The 18,287-nt window shown below is 43.9% G+C and overlaps 2 protein-coding genes and 1 long non-coding RNA gene across 10 annotated transcripts in view; 1 reads left to right on the top strand and 2 right to left on the bottom strand.

Moving 5' to 3' along the window:
- PAXBP1 (PAX3 and PAX7 binding protein 1) overlaps window positions 1-8,148 on the bottom strand; it is a 20,359-nt gene extending 12,211 nt beyond the window's left edge. The window contains exons 1-8 of one of the 2 annotated variants that reach the window (XM_072138613.1): window positions 7,812-8,148; window positions 6,510-6,635; window positions 6,147-6,320; window positions 5,492-5,713; window positions 4,398-4,501; window positions 3,866-4,086; window positions 2,910-3,099; window positions 705-828 (exon numbers count right to left, since the gene is read on the bottom strand). In XM_072138613.1, coding sequence (XP_071994714.1) covers window positions 705-828; window positions 2,910-3,099; window positions 3,866-4,086; window positions 4,398-4,501; window positions 5,492-5,713; window positions 6,147-6,320; window positions 6,510-6,635; window positions 7,812-8,034 — 1,384 coding nt within the window. In that variant the 5' untranslated portion in view covers window positions 8,035-8,148. Of the gene's footprint in view, window positions 1-704; window positions 829-2,909; window positions 3,100-3,865; window positions 4,087-4,397; window positions 4,502-5,491; window positions 5,714-6,146; window positions 6,324-6,509; window positions 6,636-7,811 lie in introns of both variants that reach the window. The other variant, XM_072138612.1, reaches the window with a different exon arrangement.
- On the top strand, window positions 7,818-18,249 carry LOC140119511 (uncharacterized). Its single transcript, XR_011853381.1, has 5 exons — window positions 7,818-8,257; window positions 9,525-9,594; window positions 9,934-10,042; window positions 17,078-17,179; window positions 17,975-18,249. It is a non-coding gene; the product is annotated as an uncharacterized lncRNA (long non-coding RNA).
- EPCIP (exosomal polycystin 1 interacting protein) overlaps window positions 9,694-18,287 on the bottom strand; it is a 51,883-nt gene continuing 43,289 nt past the window's right edge. For 5 of the 7 annotated variants that reach the window (XM_072138618.1, XM_072138619.1, XM_072138616.1 and 2 more), the window contains one exon: window positions 9,694-10,592. In XM_072138618.1, coding sequence (XP_071994719.1) covers window positions 9,893-10,561 — 669 coding nt within the window. In that variant the 5' untranslated portion in view covers window positions 10,562-10,592 and the 3' untranslated portion in view covers window positions 9,694-9,892. Of the gene's footprint in view, window positions 10,593-15,549; window positions 15,727-18,185 lie in introns of those variants that run through there. The other 2 variants (XM_072138621.1, XM_072138617.1) reach the window with 2 other exon arrangements.

Here is an 18,287-nt window from a genome sequence, read left to right as displayed (position 1 = left end):
TGGTGGTAGATGTCCTTCAAAGGGCTTGGGCAAAGTGTGCAAGTTATACACTATCCGCAGGAAAGGGAAAAACAAGCTGATCAGTAAGGGTTTGACTATAGTGACACTCACCGATTATCAAAACAGACCCTTCAATAAAATGGAGAACAGAGAGCCGGGTTCTAATGGGTGGAGCAGCAAGGTGAGCATGTATTCTGCCCCTCCATTCAATAGTATGCATCTGCAACTTCCAACACTATGAGTATTGAGTGGTGAGGCAGGATGCATGCTCAACCTGCCTCTCCACCCAATAGTCAGAACAGGACCCCTGATTTCCAAATCGCTGGGAGCCCCGGCAGTCAGACCCCCACTGTTATCCCCTAACCTGTCCTGCGGATAGGAGATAGCATGCAAACTTGGTACAACCCCATTAGTGCCTAATCCGGAATGGACTCTTCTAGTAGCACAAGTTTCCAACCATTTATGACCATAATATGGGGACATATGAAGTGTTCTTCCTCTTACAATGTGTTAAGAGGAATGCAGTGCATAAAATTTATTGTGTATATATTGCATACATATGTGAACCCCCAATCAAGATTTTTGGTGAAAAAGTCCAATGCTGCTCAGACTGATGTCTACCAACAGTATGACAGACATAGGCATTGCATGTACATTGCAGGAGGTTCATTAATGAATAATAAAAACCTTCAAGATGGACTGACTTGAATGGCTCGAAAACTCCGACGATTCATCTTTAATATCATCTTGTCGTCTTTGGACAAGGCGGGCAGCTCGCTGTTTGTACAGCTGGTGCATTGCGGATTCAAGCTCATTAATCAGAGGAACCTGAAAAAATACAATAACATTCGTAATATAATGTCTCGTGCAAGAAGAACGAGGGTGGGTTATTCCACGAATAACGGAGGGCTATTCCGAGAAATGTCATGGATTAGCAAGTCCAAATATCACAAGGCAGAAGATACTAAATACTCAATACTAAATACTGGAAGGTGTCATCCCAGGTGGCTGGAATCTAACAGTATAGAGGATATAAAATATTATTTGGGAGGCCTGTTCTAAGCAGCAACATGGGATCCCATTTATTACAAAGTGATAGATCATTTAGGCCAAACCTCAGAAACCCCTTTACCTTGACTATTTTTTATAGCACCTATGACTTACCTGATCTAAGAATCATAATCTTTATGTTCATACTGTGCATTGTTACATAGCAAATGTGGAGACACTTTTTTGATCCTCCACAGCTACCATAGATTTGAAGATGGTGGAGGCTCATGTGCCTCCATCCATGCACTTGTGGAGTAATCCAGCACCTGGATAAGGCACATAAATACTTCAGGCTCCTAGTGAGCGATCACCCCTGATGAAGCCATATGCGTAGGGACACATCGCCAGCCTGGACCACCAATGTAGGATTGTGTATGTCTCTTTGTAGATATTTTGCGCGGTTAAACCTTGTTATGTATTTTTACGTAGATATTAACATTTCTTTTTGTAGTTATGTGAGTATGTATTTAATTGTAATGCAGCCACATGGATAATTTCGGAATATTTGCATGCATTTTACTTTTGTAGTTATGTATTGGATTTTAATGCAGCCACATGGATAATTTCGGAATATTTGTATGCATTTTAACTCTATTGTATTGTTTATTTAATCACAACAAACTTTACTATCATGTATATTTTCACCATTTATCCTGCTTCTTCGGGAGATACACACCCCATCATTTCCGGTGGGCAGGTTGGTTGATAGGCTGCAGCCTCACAGGCTCCCCTTACTGGGTTATTTGTTATAAGCTTTTTCATTATTTTTAACCCCTGTAGTGTTTATTTCCATTGTTCACTAAAGTATCTGTCCTCTACCATCTTGTGTTTACTCATGGAGTGCATCTCTTGTGTTATACATTTCTTTCCCCTAAAAATCATCTTATAAAGTGACGTTCTAAAGACTCGCTGCTTCCAGGCAACTTTACTATACACGTCTCAGAAGGAGCAAGTTAAAAAACATAATGAGTAATACCTTGCACAAGTTTCAGAACACTGGACTGGATCTGCCTAAAGACTACTATTCAATATGGATATATGTCAGGGTAAGGAATCACGTTACTATCAAAGTGTCAAAGCTAAAGGGAACACCCAAGTTTTGGATGTTCTCCCATGCCTATGACAGTATTGCAAGCCCATTAACCTACATATAGCTAATATTGATGCAAGGCAATGCCCTTGTTTGTAATCTTAAAGGATCATTCAGACGGGCCACTATGTGGGCCGTGATCTGGTTGCATGATTTGCCACCAGATCAAGGCCCCCATAGACTACTATGGCTCCCGGTGACTGAATGGTGAGCACACAATGTGTCACTGCACCATCACAGAGCTGAGCGGCCAATCTTCGGCCTATGGAGGGAGTTGGGGTGAAGAGCGCTCACCCCTCCTCCCAGGCCTGTGATTTCCTGGGATCCTGGCCGTCTGAATTTACCCATATTTTTATTCTCTCTATGAAGATATAGTAAAAGTAAAAAAATCAACTGGTGTAAAAATAGAAATACCACACTTTATTATGCAGTGATACTTATTCCCATCCTCTATTGGGCTAAAATAAGAAATGTGCATTCATGTTCGATGTTCTAATGCTACCCCAGCAGCTGACAGGAGATGATGTAGGTTCAAGAATCTACTTCTTATCCCATCAGACACAAACCTCCATAGGAGTTGGAACTACACAACTTTTTTTTTTTTAGGGATAGGACAAGAATGAAAGAAATTCCATAGAAGGGAACAGAATAATCTACAATTCTACATCCCACAACATCACCCATTGGAAAGATGGATTGTGGGTGGATAAAGGAAAAAAAACAAGTTTATTTGGGCTTAGTCATACAGTACAAGCGGCTGCATTCTTACCTTTTCACGGAAACACTCAAGCAAGTCTTGGACATACCCTCGCATTTCTTGCAAGAACTGATACCGTTCACCGTTACCCCCTGAGCAGCCTTCTAATCGTATTATTGCATTATTGGAGTCTTCCCGGCTTTTCTCGTGCTTCTCGTAAAGTTCTAGATTTGCTTTGTGCATGTCTTCCATTGCGCTGAGCCTGTGGGTGGCACAAAGTATAGTTACAAGTGACCCGGAGCAAACATTCACACAGGGGAAAAGCTGCACATTAAGCAAGAGAGAAACGGATGCATTTTTCGGCTGATGGCTGACAATCTCTGCGCTCGACTATCTCCATTTGGGATGCAGCGACAGTAGGGATGTTCAACCCAATAACAGGAACCTGCGCTTTCACAATCTGTTTTTGTGATTGGTAGGAGTCCCAGCAATGTTGTTATTCTCTACACACAGGAAAAGGGCAAACAAAAACACATGGATGGTAGCGCCCCTTTAATAACATGTACTTCTAGCTCACCACTTGACCTATGCCTGGATGCTGCTGTCTCAGCAGGAGCCAAATCGGGGCATCCGGTAATATTGAAAGCATTTGCTTTTTTTTTTACAATTCTTAAAAAGTATTAACTCAAAACCCCAAACCAAACAAGAAATAGCTTCGACCTTATTCTTAATCAACCAGTGAGATGCACAATTGAACCTTATAACCTGTATACCTTCTGTGATCTCTCTCCTTCTCACATACAACTGTCCACAAGGTCAGCCCTGAGTTTTTTGGGGGCACATAAGGCAATATCACTTCACTAGTCCCCAATAGTTTTTTCCAAGGCAATTTGCTCAAGTCTTGCTTCCGGCCGTGTTTCTTCAAGCAGTTCATTGCTGTTATACAAGATCTCTGCGTCCCTGACCCCATGCAACATGAGTCGGGGACACGGAGGTAGTTCCCAAAATGGAAGGATAGTCTGCCCTACCTGTCTTTAAGCTGTTTCTTTACCAAATCAATAGTAACAGGAGTCATCTCATTATTGGTAGTTTTGTAAGTGACAGAATTATCTGCTTTCTGAGATTTTGTCTCAGCAGCTCCATAGGCGGCGTATGTATAAGGGACGTTGTAGGCTGAACCATAGGGGATTCCCTGGTAGGTGCTGGGGTAGAACAAATTATTGGCTTCTGCCGGCTGCGGGGCTTGAACCTGTAGATAAAGCAGAGATACAGACCCATTACAATCTCGTATAGGATAATATGTCTTCAACAAAAAGGAATTGTGCAGATTCCGGCCATGATAAAGGGCTCAAAGTCTTGGACACGGGATGAGAATTCACCATGCCAGACCGTACATAAAGCAGATCACCCAGAATTCAAACACAGAAAATAGATTATGAGAAAATAGATTAGCTTGTGCATTCTGCTAGATATTTTCACATTGGTATCAGCAGTGACATCTTTAGCACTGCTAATGTGTAGGGGGGATACATAGATATAGAGACGATTATAAATCCATGCCTGTGGTATGCTAATTCCTTTCCGGATCTGTTCTTGTTCCCAGCGGCTGATCTCTTCATCCTGCTCCCCTGTTGCCAAAGCTTCGTCGTCGCTGCCCTCGATACCTGGCGAGGACACACAAGAAGTAATGAGACAAGATATAAATATAACCCTTTACATAATGACTGATCCCAGAACAAATACAAGACACGGATTTTGTAAAATCGCTAAATGTATTCATCTGAAACTGCTACTTCTCCTTAAAGGAGGAGTTCTCCAGAATTTTGAAGTTGATTACCTATTCTTAGGCAGATCGGTTGAGATCCAACATTAGCTAATGGCAGAACCAAAGCCTAAGAAAAAATGCAGCTTCCATAGCTGGGAAATATACAGCTCTGTCCGCCGCTAGTTGCCAAGCCATGGTACTGCCATCATTTGCTGCATGTCAGATAAACAGTATGGTCACCAATATATGGGAGATCTGCTTTAACCCCTTGTCGTAACAGTAATACATAGCTTTGTTAATGATGTATGTAGAGGGCTATCAGCCTGAAAATAAGTAAATATTATCACCCAATCAGCTGAGTTTCTGGTGGTCTTAAAGGAGTTGGCCACTTTACCCGGATAAGTACAAGACCCTAAGTGTCACCCTGACTGTACATACCCTGGTAAACTTTCTCTTATGTCTTTATGAGCAGCAGGTCAAGTGACCCAACCTCAAGCAAAACTCTAGACCTTTGAATGTCCTGTGTCAGGCAGATCAGGGGGTCATGCAGTTATTACTGTATGCAAGGACAAGAACCTCCATTGAAATGGAAAAGTGCACAGGCCACGGAGCCACTTGGGTGACCCTATTATTCTACTTAAAGGGCATCTATCACCAGGATGAAGGATTGTATGCAAATGAGTATGAGGGGCTCCAGGCTTGATAGGCGCTAATGGAGCATGGAGCCCCTCAGGCTCAATTGCATACAGCCTTTTATCCTGGTGGTAAATGTCTTTTAACATCAAAATTTCTTATTATCGGATAACCCCTTTAATATCACTCAGCACCAAGTTGCAACGTAGTTGGAAACTAAAAGAGCACAATTTCCCTTGAAGGCCCTATAACCTACCAATTTCCTCAGCGATCTTCTGCCTTTGCGATTTCTCTCGGACCGAGAAGATTATACGGCGCTTTTCATCATCGTCGTCGTCATCACTGGCATCGTTCTCATCCTCGCGGACCAGGCGGCTTTTCCCACCCTCCACATCAATTGGTGGGATGTCTCCTAGCTCACGAGCCATTTGCCTTTTCTTGCGAGCCGCATGGATAAAAGCTGCATCCGGAATCTCTCCTTGAGGTTACAAACAAGGATATGACATAGATGAGAACATGGTAGAATAGTATGAGGTTTGTACAGTTCTGTATCTGGTCTCATGTATCCGAATGGCCAAATAATATCCATCATGTGGGTCTATGTAACACGGCTGCTCTCTGTTCAGCCTCCTAGATTTCAGAGACCCTTGTCTGTGACATATGGTCTATGCATATCCTGAAGATGCAATCCTCATTACCGAACATCTTTGCTACATGAAAATACAAACTAGAGAACAAGCCATGGAGGAGTGATACAGGGATATGGAGAAGGTCTATTCCAGGAGACAGTCATGCTCTTAGGGTCTAGGACAGAACATGAAGCAAGAACTTCATGCCAGAAGAAAGTGTCATGACTTGCACAGATGGCTGAACAATGGCTGTAGTGTTGTATTTGTGCTGCTATTTAGTACCTGGACGTAAGACATTCAGGGAGGACAGAGAGTTGGCGAAGGATCCGGCTTTGGGTTTCTCGTCTTCTTTCTCACTTTCCACTTCCATCTCCTCCTCGCCCAGGTCACTGCCCGCGGTCGCCTCCTCCTGGTTGTTCTCTTTGGGGGCGACAATCCTGCACGGCAGCTGCTCGCCTGCTGCACATAACACGTAAAAATATGACATACAGTAACAGAGTTAGATGATAGATACCAGGACTGTGGGCGGATTATGTGTGGTGTATCCCAGCCCCTGCAGTGCCTGGGGTCACAGTCACACCATGCAAGGGACTAGTCTCACATCCAATGTATTCAGTTATTCCAGCAACGTCTTCTCCTTCTTACCATCAAATCCGGGGATCCCCTCAAATCTGGGCCGGACTTTTTCCAGGTCTTCCTTATATTCTTTTTTCAGCTGTTTCACTATCTTCTTGCTGTGATTGGATTTCTTTACTTTGAAGACTTCCATCTCTACCGGGAGAGAAGACAGAAACCACAGTCAGTGCAGTGACAGTAAAGAATCCCTCCAGCTCCCAGATGGTGCAGTGCTGTGCGGGGCTCTGGTCACAGTGTCGTGATATTGATAGTTAGGCTACATTCACACAAACGTACACCCGCCAGGCTATGCATTCGCTGCGATGGAGAGGAGGTGTGGTGACCCCCCCCCCCTCCATTGTGATGCATGTTGTATGGCGCCGTAGCACGGGGAAAGATAGGACATGTCCTAACTTTTCCCCGTGTATGGAGTGTTACAGTGCCGCACCGTATCTCTCCATGCTCCCGTTGCAGGCCTATGGGGGACGCATGTACGGCCACAAGCTTTTGGCCTTATATACGCCCCCCGCCCCTACAGTTGTGTCAATCCAGCCTTATAGCTGCCAGACATGCTGGGGGTTGTGCCACTGTATGATCACCATATAACATGTTAAGGGGGCGGCCTAAGTCTTAATGTTACCCTCTACATTGTGGAGATCATTGTTGAAGTGAGGGGTCAAACAGCCATGACCCTAATCAATCAGCAGAAAGGGGGGTCCTATTATCCAAACCTGTGCTCTGCCAAGTGGTGCCGTCCCTCACTACGGCAGTGTCAGGGCACAGCGCCCGCCTGTCTCTAGTGGGAGCTACAATGAGTATTCTGGGCCTGTCGCTCCATCCATTATGCGGGAAGGAAACCCAATTCCCCAACCACTGAAGGCCTGTCGTGAGGATAGTAAAGGGGTTGTACTGATTGTTATCCCCAATCCAACAATCTTATCAGTGATGGGACTCCCAGGATCAGGGTAAAAAGGGGTCCCTATGGACTAACCTGTGAAGCAGCAGGTCGAGTCCACCTACTTCCACTCCACATTCAATACTGTGAGAGTGCTCAGGTATTTCCAGTCTATATCCCAAAGTCTATGAGAGTTCTGGAGTTACCAGGGCGCTGTGCTCAGCAGTTCTCAGCGCTTCCCCAGTAATGAATGGGGCAGCAGTAGGTGTGCTCGGCCGGCAGGGAGCATATGATTGTGTGGTCCCAGCACCTGATATCAGCCTCTATCAGGTGTATCAGACATGGTCCATGCGTCTCCTGTGATTGTGAACAGGTCCCTGTCTCTGCACATCTCCAGGCCTCTGCGGTTTTGATGCGGTTATACTGTGAGCACTCACCGTCCTCGTCCTCCTGGAAGCTGAGCAGGGTTGCGGCCTTGGCTCCGGGCTCCCGGGGCGCTCTCCTGGCCCGGAGGCCGCCGTCATGCTGCGGGAGGCCGGGCGCCTCTGCGGGGGCCATGTCCGGCTGCTCCCCCGCCGCCGCCGGCTCCTCGTGCTCCCGCTCTTCCTCCTCAGAATCATTGCGCTTCCTCACGTTCACCCTCCGCACCTTCCGGAACATGGCGGACACCGAGCGGCCCAGCACACAGCACCGGGACCCGCCGCCTGCAGCGCGACGACACGGAGCTCACAGCGATCACCACAGCGACCCGCGCCGGCCGGAGGAGCGCACTGCAGGAGGAGGCGCACTATAGGAGGAGGCGCACGGGCGGCACCTAGCGGCTGACACGAAGAATGGCCGGAGACATAAACAGGAAGATAACAGCGGCCTCTAGCGGGAGACGGTATGTCACTGCAACACAGAGGTGAATTCTAGTAGTCTATCACTTGGGGCTCATTCACACCAGCGTTTTCAGTTATTTTCTCTGATGGCAATGATGGCATACAGAGAAAGTATTACCTACAGGTATATTCAGACATTATTTTATTTTTACTGGCCATATATGGGCTCTTTCAGGACCCGTTCAAGCTCGGCCATTCTTCGTGGTGTCTGAGTTGTATCAGCATCCATTGTTCCTGTGGATAAGGACAACTTGTCTGCTCTACTTTTCCATTTCACTCACGTTTTTCACTCCCCATTCAAGTCAATGGGGACCAGAGCCGCCTTCTCTGATAGATTCCCAGCCCCTTCCTACGTCCCCTGCCGGATCTTTGTGCTTCTATTCCTTAGAGAAAGCCTTCCTGATGCCCCATGCGATTATCCTGATTTCCCGTTGTGAACTCGATTCTGTTCCTCGCTTCACTCCAGTGCTGCCCGTCCTGACCTTCTGCTACCTTCCCAACTCTGATCCCGTGCTGCCTGTCTCATCCCCGACCTCATGCCTTTCCCCGACCACGAGTTTTCCTTACGATTCTGTACTTCACCTTGGCCGCCACCGTGGACAAAGTGGCGTCTGTGGAATGACCTGCTGGTACCGCACCTCAGTAAGTCCAACCTGTTTTGCAGTGGGCTCTGGTGAAAACCAGGTACCACTTAGACTCCGGTCCCAGGTGTCGGCTTACATCATCACCCCCGGTGGTCCAGTAGGTCCGCTACCCCTGATCTTGACCGAACTGAAGTCATCCAGCATACAGTTCTGCATCTTCATCATTTAGTTCTGTAATCAGTTGAGCAGATCATCAGCTGTGAGTTACTAGATGCCACTTCTACCTGTGTCTGATCAATACTGTAATCATTGACAAACCTTCTAGTATGTGACACAACCTGTCATTGAGGCAAATCTTCTTCCCAAATGTGGTTTTGTAATCCCATGATAGGGGTGGAGTTATTTTTCAGGTACTTTATAGATAATTTATAGTAAATTTAGTTGACATGATAAAGTGGAAGCACGGTGTAGGACCTAAACTCTCTGCTGCCTGAGGCGAACCATAGAACGGCGCCGCATCAGCCCCATCCAATTGTTATATATCAGGTTATTTATTTAGTAGGTGGGTTCTCCATGCTGCATCTCATACCAATGCTGATATCAGGTATGAAAAGACACTAAGTGTTAGGTCTTGCTTTGTAGCAGTTAACTGTGCCCATTATGCTGCCCCTCCTTCTTTTTGCAGATGGTGCCGCCTGAGGCAAGAGGCTCAACTCACTTCATGGCTGGTGCACCCCTGAGTAAGCCCATGAGCTGTAAGTCCATAAGTCCCTGTTACTGATTTATATGACGCTTGTTGAAAAGTTACTGATCATTTAAGAGAAAAAATGAAGAAGACGCAACCTCATCACCTCTATCAAGTTTATTATAAAAAATTATTAGAATAACACAGACATACTCCAAGAACAACTTCATTCACTCCCTTCTCACCTCTACATGACACAGACACATAAAGGTCTAGTAACTGGGAATTTTATACCCAATATAGTCGTCTTAAATGCTGTCTTAGACTGGGCTGGAACGGAAACCTGCAGTTCAGTCCCCATCTAATGGTCAGTATATTAACGTTACAATGTAGCTCTTATTTGTTGCAGAAATCCAGCTGGAATATGGCAGATTCGGAAACTGTTCCTTTATGCTTGAAACATTCTCCACACTGTAGGACTTTAACAAGGGTAGTCCATTAAACAGCGACGTATCCAGGTAGGAGATGTGGAATGGAGGCTCGGTAGGCACTTGGCACAGTCTATCCTTGGCGTTGCATTGGGTTATTGTCAGGCTTTGTTCTTGGATGCTCTCCGCTTGGACACGGAGAAACCTGAGCCCCAAGATGGCCAGATATTCTGTGGGGAGAGTAGATGCTCCACATAGTGATAGTTTTAAGTTATGGACAAAGGTAAAGTTCACCAACTTTCCCAGAGTGGAGGTGTCGGAGAACCAGATGGTCAGGTCACCATTGTAGCTCGTCTTGTTTTTCGGAGGGTTGATGTTTTTACAGTTGCACATCAGGTTGGCCAAATTATAGTCACAGCTCTGGATGTCGACGGAGCAGCTGCAGTTGCGGAAGTGGTTGTCCTTGGAGAATATCAGCGTATGGTTCTGGCTCTGGGCGAGGTGTTTAATGAGGCAGAGGTTCAGGAAGCCCAGGAAGAAGAACTGGTATTTAGAGAAGGACATTGATATCCTGATGTCATAGGCGTCAGGCTTCAAAACGCACAACATCCATCAGGGGATCGCAGAGGCCAATCACAGTCTAGAGAGAGAATTTTAAAAATATATTAATATCCTAATTAATTAAAATATCCTTTTGGGGGAACACTTAGTATAGGACAGATTGTAAGGAGGTCCAACAAATTGGAAACTGAAAGATTTGGGTAATTAAAAGTTTTACATTATCCCCATCAATGTTCATGGTTATAAACAAGGGGAGCACAATGTTTACTGATCCGAGGGCCCCATTGTCATACTGATAATCACTAATAACCAATCACCCTCGATGCACCAACAACCACTCCGGGAGTGCCGAACGTCTGTGGAGAAAATCGTGCACTTCTGCCGACTTTATACACTTCAAATTTATGCTCAAAACCTATAACTCTGCCCTTCACCTTCCTAAACAGGTCTATTGCACTAATCTAATATCCTCTCTCTTTAACAATCCCAAAAGACTCTTTCATACGCTTCACTCCTTACTAACACCAAAGGTGCAGCCACCTGTCACAGACCTTGGGGCTGAAGATCTGGCCTCCTACTTTAAAGATAAAATCCTCTAACCCCCTTCCCCATGGTACCTTATCTTGTTCACACTCTTCCTTTGTGCCAGTCACAGAGGAAGAAGTGTCCAGGCTCCTTTCCTCTGCTCGTCCCACTACCTGCATCAGTGACCCCATCCCCTCACATCTGGTACAGTCTCTCTCCCCAGCAGTCACGTTTCCCTTCACTGAAATCTTCAACCTCTCTCCCTCTTTTTTCAAGCATGCTGTTGTTACCCCATTACTGAAAAAAAACTTCGCTAGACCCACCCAATGCTGCTAACTACCGACCAGTCTCTAATCTCCCCTCATCTCCAAACTCCTGGAACGCCTGGAGCGACTAACCCGCTACCTCTCTGCTAACTCCCTCCTCGATCCCCTACAATCTGGTTTCCGCTCTATGGGCCACATTTATCACTTTTGTGCGCCTAAGTGTAGTAGTTACGCCTAAATTCGGGCGCACTGTTTTGCCAGAATTATCACAAGCTACAACCATCTGTGATAAGTATATTTTCTGCCTCTTATTAATCACTGTACTTTAACACAGTTAAGGCGCAATGTTAGATTCAGGCACTTACATGTGATCCTGCTACAAGCTCCTCTCTGCTTCTCCCACAGCCCAGAATGAAGATAACACTCACAGCAGCACCCAGGTGTGTGACACCCAGCACCCAGTGACCTCCTCAGCAGTGGCTTCTCCTGGAGGGGATCCCCCAGTGCTGGTCTCCTGCTGCACCCCTGTAATTCTGCACAATATCCCCCTCAGATACTGTGCAGAATTACATGGGGGACACTTGTATGTCGTATCTGCAAGCTTCTGCAAACTTGTGCAAAGTTCTCTTGCTCTTGCTGTGAGCTCAGGTTTTGCAGAATATTTTGTAAATAGAAGGTGATGAACTGTAAATAGAGTCTGCAGCTCCTGTCTGTAATGTATCTAATGTATCTATTATATGTTCCAGTGTCTGGCTGAGCTCTGCTGCTAGAAATGAGCTCTACTGCAAAGGGGCTCAGTGCTTTCTTCTCAGATAACGCCACCTTCGAGCTGGAGTGTTTTTGCGCCCGTTTTTGCGCCTAAATGCAAAAGTCGCACGTGATGAATATCATTAGGCGCAGCAAAACATCTGGAATTGAACGATAGATGAGGGAAAGGTGGTTATTTTAGCTGCGCGGCTAATTTGACGTTTAATCGCAAAACGGGCGCAAAAACTGTGCGCCTAAACGAAAAGGCGCAAAAACAACAGAAAAAACAAGTGATAAATGTGGCCCTATGTATTCCACTGTTACAGCTCTTTCTAAAGTCTCCAATGATCTCCTGACTGCAAAATCCAAAGGTGACTAATCTCTCCTCATTCTTCTGGATCTATTGGCAGTGTTTGATTATTATGCAACAAAAGAGGGGCCATAATACGGGGAGCAGAGAAGGGGACACAATAAAGGGGAGGCACAGATAAAGATGCACAGTAAGAAGGGGGCAGAGAAGGGGGCACACTAAGATGTGGAAGCAGAAGTGGGGTCCATAATAAGAAGTGGAGCAGAAAGGGGGTTTACGATAAGAGGGGAAAAGATAAGGGGCACAATTAGAAAGAAGAGCAGAGAGGGGGAGTACAATAAAAAAGGGGAGCAGAGAGGGGGAGTACAATAAGAAAGTAGAGCAGAGAAATGGGGACCAATTAAAGGGAAAGGGGAGCAGAGAAATGGGGACCACAATAAGAGGGGATCTTCTATTGCCCTCGCTGAGCGCATACGCCACTCTGCAGGAGTGAGCAGGATGGAGAGTCTTAGCTTGCTGCATCTTTCAATCCTGTCTTTTTCAGTTGAAGAAACATTTACTATACTATACCTCCGTCTGCCAGTATATACCAATGTGTGCACTCAGCGTATACGTCGGGAGTTTGTATAGCCTGTGTCTATACAAAAATTAGATGTGAACCCACATCCTAAAGCATATGCAGTCCCATTCCCCGCACCGTAAAAAATATCTCATGTTTGCTGTAATAGCAGTAATGAGTCATCAAGAACATTCCTGAGTTGAAAATGTGAAAAAAATTATTACTAACATCACATGGACGATGTGAATCATGTGACAAAAGTTTTTCATTATTTTTTTTTTTTTCAATGTAGGCATGGTGTTAAGAAAAGTTTAAAAACTTTCATTTGCACATCCTGGTCCTTGATAATATTCATATTTTTTATAATAAGAAGAGACATTAATGTGTGGAGGGTAGTTTGGGGCTTGTTTGCTGCTTTGTAATGGAGTAAAATTGTAGTTTATTTTGTGATCAAAATACAAAGTACATCAGGTGGCGACAAACATCTGCAATTTTAAGATGAATGTATCACAAAAAGCTTTATACTGCAGATGTCACAAAAATGTCACAATATCTGTTGCAAAAAAAAAAGCTGTGTAAGAGTAAGTACAGTCTGAGGGTACAACCTAAAAGTTTACATTAACGGACGCCATTTGCCAATTTGTTGAATAATAAGAGGTCAGGGAGGAAGCACATCAGGCGTCCCAAATCTTTTCTATCTATCTAAAAAAAAAGAAGAAAGTAGGCGGCGCTCCAAATTAGTGGAATAAATTTTATTCCCAAACTGCTATGTTTCAGCTTAGTCCGAAGCTGAAAAAACTGAAACTGAAGCTGAAACGTAGCAGTTTGCAAATAAAAACCCTCTATCTATCTATCTATCTATCTATCTATCTATCTATCTATCTATCTATCTATCTATCTATCTATCTCATATCTATCTATCTATCTATCTATCTCATATCTATCTATCTATCTATCTATCTATCTATCTATCTATCTATCTATCATCTATCTCATATCTATCTATCTATCTATCTATCTATCTATCTATCTATCTATCTATCTATCTATCATCTATCTCATATCTATCTATCTATCTATCTCATATCTATCTATCTATCTCATATCTATCTATCTATCTATCTATCTCATATCTATCTATCTATCTATCTATCTATCTCCTATCTATCTATCTATCTATCTATCTATCTATCTATCATCTATCTCATATCTATCTATCTATCTATCTATCTATCTATCTATCTATCTATCTATCTATCTATCTATCTATCTATCTATCATCTATCATCTATCTCATATCTATCTATCTATCTATCTCCTATCTATCTATCTATCTCATATCTATCTATCTATCTATCTATCTCCTATCTATCTATCTATCTATCTATCTATCTATCTATCTATCTATCTATCTATCTATCTATCTATCTATCATCTATCTCATATCTATCTATCTATCTATCTCATATCTATCTATCTATCTCCTATCTATCTATCTATCTATCTATCTATCTATCTATCTATCATCTATCTCATATCTATCTCATATCTATCTATCTATCTATCTATCTATCTATCTATCTATCTATCTATCTATCTATCTATCATCTATCTCATATCTATCTATCTATCTATCTCATATCTATCTATCTATCTCATATCTATCTATCTATCTATCTCATATCTATCTATCTATCTATCTATCTCCTATCTATCTATCTATCTATCTATCTATCATCTATCTCATATCTATCTATCTATCTATCTATCTATCTATCTATCTATCTATCTATCTATCATCTATCATCTATCTCATATCTATCTATCTATCTATCTATCTATCTATCTCCTATCTATCTATCTATCTCATATCTATCTATCTATCTATCTATCTCCTATCTATCTATCTATCTATCTATCTATCTATCTATCATCTATCTCATATCTATCTATCTATCTATCTATCTCATATCTATCTATCTATCTCCTATCTATCTATCTATCTATCTATCTATCTATCTATCTATCTATCTATCTATCATCTATCTCATATCTATCTATCTATCTATCTATCTATCTATCTATCTATCTCATATCCATCTATCTATCTCCTATCTATCTATCTATCTATCTATCTATCTGATATCTATCTATCTATCTATCTGATATCTATCTATCTGTCTATCTATCTATCTATCCAGCTACCGTCTATCTATCTCAAATGTATGTATCTATCTCATATTTTTTGTATCTATCCATCATCCTTCTATCATATCTATCTATTCATCTTCTATCTATATACCCATCATGTATCTATCTGTACATCCCTCTATCTTCTATCAAATCAAATCAGGGCCAGATACAAATTAACATTGCCAAAGCACATGGGACTGTGTGAGATGGGTCGGGGTCATGGATAACAGGATGATGGGAGACATAGGGTGCGGGGATTATACGAGTCCATGGTATCACAAGTCTCTCTCTGTCTATCTCTATCTATCTCATACCTACATCCTCACCACCTATATATTTTACATGATTACACGTCCCATGACTAGTGTAAGAGTGTGTGACATGTCGGGCCTGTGGGGCACAGTCTGGAAGGTTTGGGAATATAATCCGTCCTTACCGGCTGTGGTCATTAGTCCTGGGCTCAGGTTACTGTGTGGAGGCTGCTGTGGTCCTCCTGCGCACTGGAGCATTATAGGAGATTTATTCCTCCGTTTTCCTGTATTTCTCCTGTTTTTCCCTCGTTCTATCTTTGGTTCCTCTGCCACGCAGCAACACCAGTAGCAGGAAATGAATCTCAGAAGTTTCTGGCTAACTATCCTGACTAAGTTAAAGGAGCAATGACTGCGGCTGCACACACAGGCGGATAGACGGGGGTCGTATTATATTATGGGAGAAGACACCTTGATGTGGAAGAGCTCCCCCAGCGTGGATATGTTATTGTCACGGTAGCTTCAGCTCTATTCAGTGCTGTAGGTTTGGCTTCTTAAAGGGCCAGCGCTGTCTGTCTCTTCTGTCCCACAACCTATTGTAAGTAACTGGGTGAGCCGTATGGATTTATATATGTAGATTGTCACTGCATTCATAAGAAAATATGAATATATTATAGGGAAACAAAAATGTTTTACTCTCTGATGATGTTCCTCCTGACTTAGGAGGGAAAATTTTCCAGTTTAAAGCCATGCCATGTATCCCATTACTGCCCAGTATTATACCCTTAATGCCCCCAGTTCCGTATTTGCCACTAAGCACTGTGGATACAGGGCCTGGGGAGGCCAACTGAGTAGGGAGGGAGGCCGGCCGGGGGGGGGGGGGGGGCAGCACTGGCTACTGGGGGCAGTGACAACTTTTTAAAAATTTCAAAACACTTTTCAACATCTCAAAATCCCTTCCTCATCCAATCCTTTCCCTTCCTAGGTTGAACTTGATGGACATGTGTCTTTTTTCAACTATATAAACTATGTAACTTGGGGAAAACACTGTGGCTATTGAGGGCAGCACTGTGACTACTGGGGCTAAGGGCAGCACTGGCTATTGGTTGCAGCATTGGTATATGGGGCAGTCCTGTGACTACTGGGGGCAACACTATGGCTACTGAGGACAACATTGTGACTACAGGGGCTAAGGGCAGCACTGGCTATCGGTGGCAGCATTGGTACATGGGGCAGTCCTGTGACTACTGGGGGCAACACTGTGGCTACTGAGGCCTGAGGGTGGCACTATGGCAGTAGGCAGCACTTCCACTAATGGCAGTACTGGCTACTGTGGGCAGCCTTGTGACTACTAGGGACAGCCCTGTGACTTCCTGGGGTCAGTTCTGCAACTACTGGGGGCAGCACTGTCATTTCTTGTGGGCAGCACGATGACTACTTGTGGGCAGCACTGTGACTACTTATGGGCAGTCCTGTGACTACTTATGGGCAGTCCTGTGACTACTAGGGGAAGCCCTGTTTCTACCGGTGAAAACACTATGACTACTGGGGACAGCACTGTGACTTCTGGAGACAGGTGCTGTGACTTTTGCCACTGTAGGGGCAATATTGTGATCTTCAGGGGAACAACAGAACACTATTAAATTTGTCATAAGAAAGTGGAGGAGATGATGACAAAATAAGAACCATAACTTTTCTGTGTTTCTAAATCCTCAGAGCCAAGTTCTGGCTGGAAGAAGTGGACAAATCCTCCCAATAGAAGAAGATGAAAGAGAATCGACCAATCAAAGACGTCATGTGAGAGTTATCGGATTTACAGTAAGTGCTGGTATCACACATTAGCTCATAATTCTGCACTCAATGCACAACACTGAGCTTGGTTTTGATTTAGTTTTTATGTACTTATACATGTGTATATATACATATACAGTACATACATGGCCATGATTAAAGGGGTTGTCCAGGCTTGTATATTTTTTACCAGTGAAGTGGGGATGTTGTAAAAATCAGAAAGCAGTTGTACTTACCCCTCTTTGGCACCCTGGACCAATGCTGTGCCCCCTGTCACCCCTGGTCTCTGTATGTGCTGTATACAGAGAGGTAGCAGTGATGTCAGAACCACACACAACCTGTATAAGCGTTATATAGACCACAGCATTACTAAGAAAATATATTTACACGTGATGAAGCATTTAGCTCAATGCATTCAAAACATCAGGCAAACGCATTGTGTGAACGCAGCCTGGAGGGGTGTAAGGGACCCCTGTTCTTGGTACTGAGCATGCAGCACCTCGAGTATTGTGGACTTCTGCCTGTTTATGGGAGAGAGTGACAGAGACAAGCTTTCTGGGGCTTTAGTGCCCAAACATAAGAAGGATTAAAGATTAATCGCCTTAGTTACTAAGAAAGAGAATCTCAGCGGGGAAGGAAAATATAAAGGTAATTAACAACTTAATTCAGCTCCAGGCGCCAGAATCCGAGCTGAGGGTCCCCTCTGTACGTCGCTGGGATTGTTATCCCACCCCCCATCATTTATTTCTCACTTCTTTACTCCGTACTTATAGATACAAAAGTGTAAATATCCATATAATCACATTAATATTCATAATGCAGAAAACACAGACAGGACAAGATGGAGAAAACCGGGAGGCAACTGCAAGGCACAAGAAGCAGTAACCCGCAAGCTCCAAGGTACATGCAAGTCCTGAGCATATGAAAGGCATGGGGCCGGATTATAGAGGGGGCACCCTGGGCGCATGACTCAGGTACTCCACCACTTCACAGAAGGCAGGTGCCCCCGCCAGAGCTGCAGGTTTGGACTTACCAGCCTCCCGGACCTGCAGAATCCAAAACACCTCCAGCTGAAAATGGCTAATAAAGCATAACAGAGTGATTGCAGGCCTCTCTGTTCTTCTGTAGGGGAGCT

This window comes from Engystomops pustulosus, chromosome 2 (genome assembly GCF_040894005.1).
Source record: "Engystomops pustulosus chromosome 2, aEngPut4.maternal, whole genome shotgun sequence".
Lineage (NCBI taxonomy): Eukaryota > Metazoa > Chordata > Amphibia > Anura > Leptodactylidae > Engystomops > Engystomops pustulosus.
Note: the sequence above shows the minus strand (reverse complement) of the source record. Positions and strands in the feature narration are given on the sequence as shown.